The 9212-nt window shown below is 32.3% G+C and overlaps 1 protein-coding gene across 1 annotated transcript; it reads right to left on the bottom strand.

Moving 5' to 3' along the window:
- Window positions 1-1106: 1106 nt before the first annotated feature.
- On the bottom strand, window positions 1107-8409 carry LOC124887413 (30S ribosomal protein S11, chloroplastic-like). Its single transcript, XM_047397069.1, has 3 exons — window positions 8074-8409; window positions 2259-2330; window positions 1107-1178 (listed from the first exon to the last, which is right to left on the bottom strand). Exons 1-3 carry the CDS (start codon window positions 8407-8409, stop codon window positions 1107-1109), a joined length of 480 nt encoding a protein of 159 aa, XP_047253025.1.
- Between the last annotated feature and the right edge of the window lie 803 nt (window positions 8410-9212).

Below are 9212 nucleotides of genomic sequence, written 5' to 3'. Positions count from 1 at the left end.
TTATATTCAAAACTCAAAGTCGCCACTTGGCATAATTCGGTGTGCAAGTCACCTTTGGAAATCCTTTTCAAAATAGTTTTGACTCTAAAACTGATCTACGAACAGAGATTTCAGCTAAGGAATTCTGTTGACCGAGGGGAAGGTGTAAGGCACCCCTCGGTCCCGTGGTTTGACCGCGGTGGATTGGTGGTGGGTATCGGCTAATTTTGACACTAAAAATGTATAACCCACATAAACAAACAACAATCAAACTAACACACAAAACAAAACAAATCCAAAGTATAGTGTTCAGTCCAAAATAAAGAAAAATCAGAAAATAAATCCTATCTAACCTACAATAATCCTAACTACGCTTCCGTGCTTTACCCAATGCCTCGGGCCTTCATCACGAACGTCTTCCGCCGACATAGTACGTCGGGGCATTCCTCGGTGAATAAATACAATGTGTCTCAGGGCATTCCCTTGCTAAATGAATACATTTGAATTAAATACAACAAACTAGAAAGAAACATTCACACGCACATTCAAACATTCAACCAAAACAAGTTTCAAAATTTACCTACCCGTACCTATATTGCCTATCCATTTCAACACATCATAAATCTATCACGATTCATATCAACAATAGATCAAAATTAATCCGCATATACCCTTTTCATCAATTTCAATCCCGCCCCAACTATTTTTTTATCAATCGCCATTAAACATGATTAAATTAATTCCTCAGACCATCATAATCATATCACTAAACATCATAATCGCAACATCAACAACATCCAAACAATCAGAATCACCTAACACACAATCATGGCCATTTTAATAAATTGAAATAAAGAAGGAAGAACGAGTTAAAGAAATGGACCTTAATGCCTCTTTTGGTGAATATTATTCAACAAAATAAAGAAAGCCCGCCTCCGATAACTTCGACTTAAGCCTCAATGATGAACCTGTACAAACTCGAGACTGAGTATCACAAAAAATAGAGAGACCGACCTGATTTTGAAGAACCCACATTAGCACGATACTAGAAACGAATCCCAAAATAACTGAAAACCCCAAAATTTGAACGTGAACTATACAACAACACGAATCTAAGCTACGGTGAGCTATGAAGAGCAACAACTGACAAAAGTAAGGTCAGATTTTGGTGACTTTGAAAGTTTCTGAGCTGAAGTCGCCTGAAAATGATAAAAAAAATGAACAGTTCCAGCGATAGGTTTGCTGGAAACCTTAAACCAACTGTATTCGCTATTGAGTTTCCTTCCTTCTTCTGTTATCACTCTCAACATTCTCTTGATCGCGTGGATATGTGCGATTTTCAAGAAGCCCCCGAAACCAAAACCAACAATGGAGTTTATGCTTTTTTTTTCTCTTGGGCCCTTTTCTAAAGAAGAATTCTCGCCCTTTTTCCCCTCAATCTTTTTTTAGTCTTAAGATGTGGGACCCATGGTATGAATTTTTTGGGTAAAAGGTAAATAAAAATAAAAATGTGTAAGAGTGTCCACATGGGGATAGGGGTTAGTGGGGTAATAAGTATAAAGTTTATTAGGATAAGGTTAGGGATTTATTGAATTTTTGTTATTTTTGTATTTTCGTATTATTGTGGGACATAACCACATGGGTGAGGGCACACAGTAAGATAGGGGTAAAAATGAATAACTTGGGTCTTCGGGAGGGACAAAATTAAGTGTCTACAATTAAAATTTAATTGATTGAGCCCCCAATCTCTTTTGTAAGTCGTAGCTAAAAGACATTGGATTATAGTTATTCAGAAAACTTGAGAAAAAGACTCATTAAAATCAATACCTTCCCTTTGAATGTCTTCTCTGATTACTAACCTAGCTTTTAACCTTTCAATGTTTCCATCACTACAATGTTTTACTTTATAAACCCACTTACAAGGTAAAGCCTTTTTATCGGAGGTAGTTGGACCACGTCCCAGGTGTTGTTCCACTCAAAAGTCTGAAGCGCTTTCTCCATAGCTTCTTTTCAACTTTTGTGCAACACAGCTTGATTATAATTTGACAGGTTATTTAATATTACACAAGGAATTCAACATATGTTGATTATTGGAAGATAAAGTTGTGACAGAAAGAAAGAGTGGCGTGGTGAGATACGAAAGATAAACAAGAAGAGCTAACATTAGCCAAGTGCATAGAATTACAAATATAATCTTCCAAATTACTAGGAATTCTGTGTTCTTGAGTTCACCACCTATGTGAGGAAATATTATTTGTGTAAGGAACAGGTGAATGTACCTGGTCCATGATAGCAAAAGGAACATGCGCTTTTACCTGGTTCATGATAGTAGAAGGAACAGAAAGTTGGACCTAGTCCACAGTGGTAAATGAAGGAGGTAAAGTAGAAGTGTTAATTGAGGGAGATGAGATGCTTTGATTTAGCATCAACATTATCATCAGGATTAACAGTTGGGATTGATGCATGAACTGGAAAGTAGGAAAAATTATATTTAGAAGAAGCAAAAGATAAGATATTTTCATGAAACACATCTCTAGAAACTATGATTTTTTCAAGAACCACAACTTTATAATCTTTCTTTCCATATGAATATAGTAAAAAGACATATGTAGTGTCCCTTGGTGCCAACTTATACCTTTGAGAGGATAGAGTGAAAATAAAACATAGACATCCAAAATATTTGAGATTCGAATAGTTAGGTGTGGTCTTGAAAAGGACTTCAAAAGGGGTTTTACCATTAAGAATTTTTGAAGGAAATCTATTGATTAGATACTTTGGAGTCAAAAGAAATTCACCCCAATATTGAATGGGTAGATGTGACTTGTACATAAGAACATATGTGTTTCTAGTAAATGCCTATGTTTTCTTTCAACCACATCATTTTGTTGTGGAGTAGACACATATGAGGTTTGATGTTGAATTCCTTTACAATCGAAATATTCTGACTGTGTTGTGCCACTTCCTAACCCAAGTGCATTGCCAAATCTTACTATTTTGATCTTGGTTTGAAATTGTCTTTCGATCGTAGCTAGAAATGATTTTAGGAATGTGAAAGCATTTGATTTATTGCTTAATAGGAAAGTCCATGCTCCTCTACTAAAACCATCCACAATGGTAAGAAGAATTTATACCCATTATGAGTTGGTTTTTTATATGGTCCCCAAGTGTCAATATGTATCAAATCAAAAATACATTTTATTGAGATGCTGCTTGTTGTAAAAGGTAGTTGGCTTGTCTTGCCATTGGAAAAATCACACATGGAGTGTCAAATTTTGACAAGAAGAGATTAAATTAAAAGGAACGTTTTTCATATTATTCAAAGACATATGCCCTAATGCCACAATCTCCTTTATTTTGGAATCAAACAAGGCAAAATATTAACGAAAAACTAAATTAGAACTGGAACTCTTATTACAAGAATCTGAATTAGAAACTAAACTAGGCCTTGAGATTTTATTAACTTGAGCATTTGACTTGGTTGATTTGAGTATGTAGAGTCCACCTTTTTTTCTACAAATTTCCAATGGGTACTTCAAACATAAAAAAAGAAACAGGAATGAATAGCACATAATTGTAGAGATGCCTACACAATTTCTGTGCTGACAAGAGATAATACTTGAAATAAGGTATATATAAAACATTCTATAAAACAAGATTTGGTAGTGCACAGACTATTCCGGAGTGAGTTACCTTTCCTTGTATGAATTGAGAAGATTCATCATGAGTGCACTAGGCAAAACCTTAAAATTTAAAAGGATTGATTTATCGTGATTCATATGCTGAGAATTTCCTCTAACTAATAACAAAGAATTATTGTCAATGTTTACTACGTGTACATAAGAATTCAAAAGTTTAGCTTTACCTGCAACCCTTATATTGGCATAAACTTGAGTATTTTTACCCTGTTTACAATATTCAATTGCTGAAGAAGCTCCAATAGTCGTCCCACAACATTTTATGTCAAAAACTTGGTGTTTGGAACACTTCTGCCAACCTATTCTTTAACAGTGTCGAAACTGTTGTTGACTTGAACTTTTCCTTGAAATTTTCACTTCTTTAAAAATTTAAAATTAGCAAAAAACCCATAAATTTTATAATAGTTATCCACTGTATGCCCTGATTTCTTACAGTAAGCACAATTATTTTAGGTATTGAACTTGATGAAAAATTGAGATAAGATGATTGAATAAGACACAAAGATGAGAATTTGAGACATGATGATTGAATCAACCTTGCTTTGATACCATGTAAGAATTGAAAGAAATTGAATGAATTGCGAAAAAAGAGAGCCAGAGAATTCGCGAAAAATTTCTCCTCCTTTTCTTGATTGATCGATTTTTTGTACAATATTTTTGTATATATAAAAGTAAAAAGAAATAAAGCAAAACCAAAAGAAAAGAAACCCAAACACCTAAGAACTCCTAAATAAGGTAAAGAATAATACACTACTAAAAAAGATAGGATACTAGCCTAATAAGAATATACAAAATATTTATCTAGAATGTACAAAAGGAATAAAATACAACAGAAATAAAATAATATTTAGAATGATCTACTAATGATTTGGAAAAAATCAACACGTTTCAGCAAGTCCAAATCATGTACTGAGTAGTCGACTGTAATATATTAATCAGATGAAATAGGTGAACCAACCGGGTCCAATGAATGAATTACAACATCTTCTCAACATCCACAACGTACAATAATTAATATAATTATAAATAGAAGACTGGATTCAATTAAACATAAATATTACTAGTTCTGAATTTTTTCTCCATCAGTATATTAGTTAAGTTACCGTTCAGTTTCTCTAAGGAGTTAACATAATCCAACTAGTTCAAGAATTTTTTATCAAATAAATTCCAAGTATAAAAGTAGATAATAAGACAAAAATTTGATTGAGGATTTATTTTCAAGTTAAGCGGCTTGTAGACTTGCATTACTACAAAGGCTCAAGTGACGACCTATTAGAATTAGGAGTTTGTCGCGTCAATCTTAATTTTTCAAATTTTAATTGCTAGCGTGCTCGATTTCATCGTCAATCTCATATTCATCTATTTGGGGGAGTCCAACTCCGCGCTCTTATAATTGCTTAGAAGTAGACGGGTTCAAGAACCCTTTGATGATAGAGAACTCTAGATCCTCTCCGACGTAAAAGTCTTGATAATCTGAGCACTCGAGAAATCTTTCTCTACTTTTAGGTAATCTTGTTCACTGAACCTCCATATAGTTTGATTTTGTATTAGATTTCAGCCAAGAAAGTTTATTGAGTAGTATTAAATACTCCTTCATTCACGATCTAAAAATTGATTTGAGATATCCCTCGCATGTGCATCTAGACTAACATTTCTAAGTTGCTGCATCTCGATTCATTAAATTTGTGTTGTGTAGATATGTATTTCACTTGCCTTTAACAAGATCTAATTTGTACTGTTGACAATCTTTGCTAATCTAATTTTGTTATATGAGGTCTGCACTTTTTGACTGCACACGAGTTTTTTATAAAGAATATTTTTTAAGCAAAAAAACTAATTTCAGAAAGTCGATTTTTTTCTTTTTTTTTTCTGGAAAAGTGTCGATCTCATGAAGTCGATTTTCAATTGTAAAATAATAAAATGTACCGTTTGGGATTCAAATTTCCTCTTTATTCTGGTAGAATACATTTCTATCGGCGGTTACTTTTTATAAAGAAAATAAATAGTAATTCAATAATTAAACATTGACCCCCTGAGGTCATGTGCAAAACTAAAAACATATTAAAAAAACAATATCCAGAAGTTGATTGTAGAATTTTTATTTTTTTTTAAAAAAGAAATTGATCTTAGGAGGTTAATTTACATTTTCTTTTTATTTTTTGACGCTATAAAAATCAATCTTGAGATGTCGATTTTGTTTATAAAATTTTAAAATATTTGTTTAAGTGCCAACCTCGTGAAATTTATTTGTCTCCACCTCTTTTGAAGTTCAGTTTTTGAGAATAATTTTTGATAGTTTTTTAATCGTGTGCAAAATTAAAATGTTTGCTTACTGGTATAATCTGTCAATATAGTGCCTTTACTTGGTATGAGCCAAAATAACTTTTCCTTCTGCTCTCATCTTGTTAATGCCCTGAACTACCTTGCTTATGCATCAAGGATAGTCACATACAACATTCAATTATTGAAGGTCAAAACTCTCTTACACTTGAAAATTGAATATTATACATGTTAGGATAATAGACAAATAATATTTGTTCAGATATCTGGACAGATTTCAATGATAAATATGTAATATTTGTAAACATTTATATATAACTTTTAATACTTAGATATAGAAAAAATTCTTAGATATGTTACAACTAAGAATAACAAATATTAGGGGATACATGACAGACATCAAGGTATTCAAGGCATAATTTTATGGATGTACAAGGAGAAGTCCTTCTATTTTATGACATAACTTTCAACTTGAGAGATGATTCAGAAAAATTGACATTTTATTAGAGCCTTCTTTTAGTGCTTTAAATTTTAGTGTCTTGAATTTGTCAGATTTTTTCTTTGACATTTAAAAGAAATAACTTTTATAACTTTTTATGACTATAAAAAATGCTGAATAAGTTTTATTATGGAAATTAGTTTAATGGCTTTGATAGAATAAAGGCAAAGTTGAGTTACCAGTCAAAACGTTAACATATAGTCTCTCTCTCTTTTCCCCTTGACGTACGTGAGGACCTTCGAAAATAAGCTCTCTATCTTTGAGCGATAGAATTAAATTCTATTCACATTTTATCTCTTAGAATCTCACCCAAATTATAACTTTGACCTTGAACTTTGATACGGCACAAATAGGACCTTTAACTATTCCAAACCTGAACAAATATGACCTCCGATTTTGTAACCCCCATGCGTGAGTTTCACTTGCGCCTACATGGAAAGGTAATCCAATCACACGATGCCACATTATTAAAAGGGCTGACTTGGGTGGACTTTTAATCGGAGGTTATATTTGTGCAGTTTTGAATAGTTAAAGGTCATATTTTTCTTTCATCTAAAACGACGTTGTTTTCCTTTTTGTGTTAAAACGGCCTCTTTTTTATTGCTATTATTATTTTTATTTTTTATTTATTCTATAGTAGCATCACCACCTTTTTTTAATTAAAAAAAAAGAACCACCGCTGGAAGGAATCCAAACCGCGCAGTAGGCTGAAGGAAGCGCCCAAGAAGAGAACATAACACCATTGGGCTATCTAAGTGCCTTGTTTTATGTTGTTCAACATTAATATACGTACATAAATATAAATTTTGTACTTTATATATACAACATAATTTTTTACAGAGGGGGCTCGGGTGAAGCCCATGGCAACCATGTAGGTCCACCCCTGCATTAATTTAATAACAGTTTAATAACGTTAATTTAATTATATTTTAATATCATTAAATTAATAACATTGTATTAAAACTATAATTTTTTCATTATTAGTATAGTTTCATCTTTAATTTAATATTTAAATAAATTATATTTAGATATATTATATAACTTAAATCCTCTCCTACTCTATAATATATATATATATATGCCCGCACAATTTTTTCGTATGAGGCTGACCCACCCAATTAATAAATCTTCAATATTATTTTTTTTTTTGCAATGATAAAAGAAATTAGATGTCATTTTCATCTTTGAGCCGAAAATAATGAAAAATTAATAGTGAAAAGTCATTTAAATATATAAAATGGAATTAGTAAGGGAATTATAGTCATACTGGAACTTGCTTTGCTTTTTTACTTTAAAGACCCCGCCTGCTTCACACCTTCTATGATAGGGGAAATACTTCTGCACGAGTACTAATTTGATTAGCATAAATGAGCCTCTTCTGAGCCCTTGAGATAAGGGTGTTTACTGTCTGTTCTTGATTCAACACACTTCCACCGTAGTGTCCAAGTAGATACTGTTACTTTCTCTCGAACCATAGTACTATTATTTGATTAGATCATCGAATCTTTTTTTTCTCTTGAGATTTCCTCAATGTTCAGTTCTACACATGTCTTTATTTCGGAGGTCTACAACCATTATGTGGCATAGGAGTTATATACCGTACGAAAGTTAATAGTATACCACTTCGACGAATAGCTCGTAATGCTCATCTCTTTCGAGACCGGGACCTTTTATCATGACTTCTTCTTGTTGCATACCTTGATCCACTAGGATACAGATACCGTTTGCTGCAGCAGTTTGAGCAGCAAATGGTGTCCCGCTTCTAATACCTTTGAATCTAGAAGTACCAGCGGAGGACCAAGAAACTACTCGACCCCATACATCTGTAACAGTGACAATGGTATAATTGAAACTTGCTTGAACATGAATAACTCCATTTGGTATTCTACATGCACCCTTACGTAAACCAATATGTCCATTCCTACACGAACAAATTTTTGGTATAGCTTTTGCCATATTTTATCATCTCGTAAATAGGAATCAGAGATATATGGATATATCCATTTCATATAAAAACAGATTCTTTATTTATACATCGGCTAATAGTAATATGAATCCCCTAAAAATGGATCTAATTTACCAGTTTTTTACTGTTGAAACGCTTTGATTTTAAGCTAGACACACCCAGTTTTGCATGTTGAACACGCGTTTTGCCACGTAGGATCGGAGGTCATATTTGCACAGTTTTAAATAGTTAAAGGTCATATTTGTGCACTGTTAAAATTTAAGGTCAAAATTATAATTTGGTGTCAAGTTTAGCTTCAGATTTATATATTATCCCTATTTATAAAGATTCTACCTATATGATAAGGATACAACAATTATCATTACTATCCATTGTAAAATTAATTTCTATATCAAATAACACTAAAACATCGAAAGCTATTATAAGTGTAGAATAACTAGCACCCCTTTCTTTAATTTTGTGTGATCAAGATATTCTTTGGAGAGTCAAATGATGATTTCTTTGCTCATTATTGTTTAAAATATTTGAATTATTAATTATAACAATTTAAAATACTTTTAAGCAATTTCTAAATATGAAAATTTATTTAAATGAAATTTATTACTTCACATTTATATAAAAAAATAATTTATTCAAATCTTATACAACTATGAATCTAATCACTAACTAAATTGAAACAGAACTTTTCTCACCCTCCCTCCGCTCCCAGATCTCTTAAATATTCATCAAATTGAGGCAATTTCTCTCGTCAAAGTCCTTACTGGATCGGATTCATTGGGAAAGGTCGGGCCAC

Source organism: Capsicum annuum, chromosome 9, assembly GCF_002878395.1.
Source record: "Capsicum annuum cultivar UCD-10X-F1 chromosome 9, UCD10Xv1.1, whole genome shotgun sequence".
NCBI classification, from domain to species: Eukaryota; Viridiplantae; Streptophyta; class Magnoliopsida; order Solanales; family Solanaceae; genus Capsicum; species Capsicum annuum.
This window is presented reverse-complemented; position numbering and strand designations above follow the sequence as displayed.

Bases quoted from the DNA above. Each gene is read 5' to 3' on its own strand.
- LOC124887413 (XM_047397069.1), bottom strand. From the start codon at position 8,409: ATGGCAAAAGCTATACCAAAAATTTGTTCGTGTAGGAATGGACATATT. The intron at 2,331-8,073 runs GTATACTATTAA...ACTGTGGACTAG, and splicing joins ACGAGCTATTCGTCGAAGTG to GTCCAACTTTCTGTTCCTTC. The intron at 1,179-2,258 runs GTACATTCACCT...TATCATTTTCAG, and splicing joins CTTTTGCTATCATGGACCAG to GCGACTTCAGCTCAGAAACT.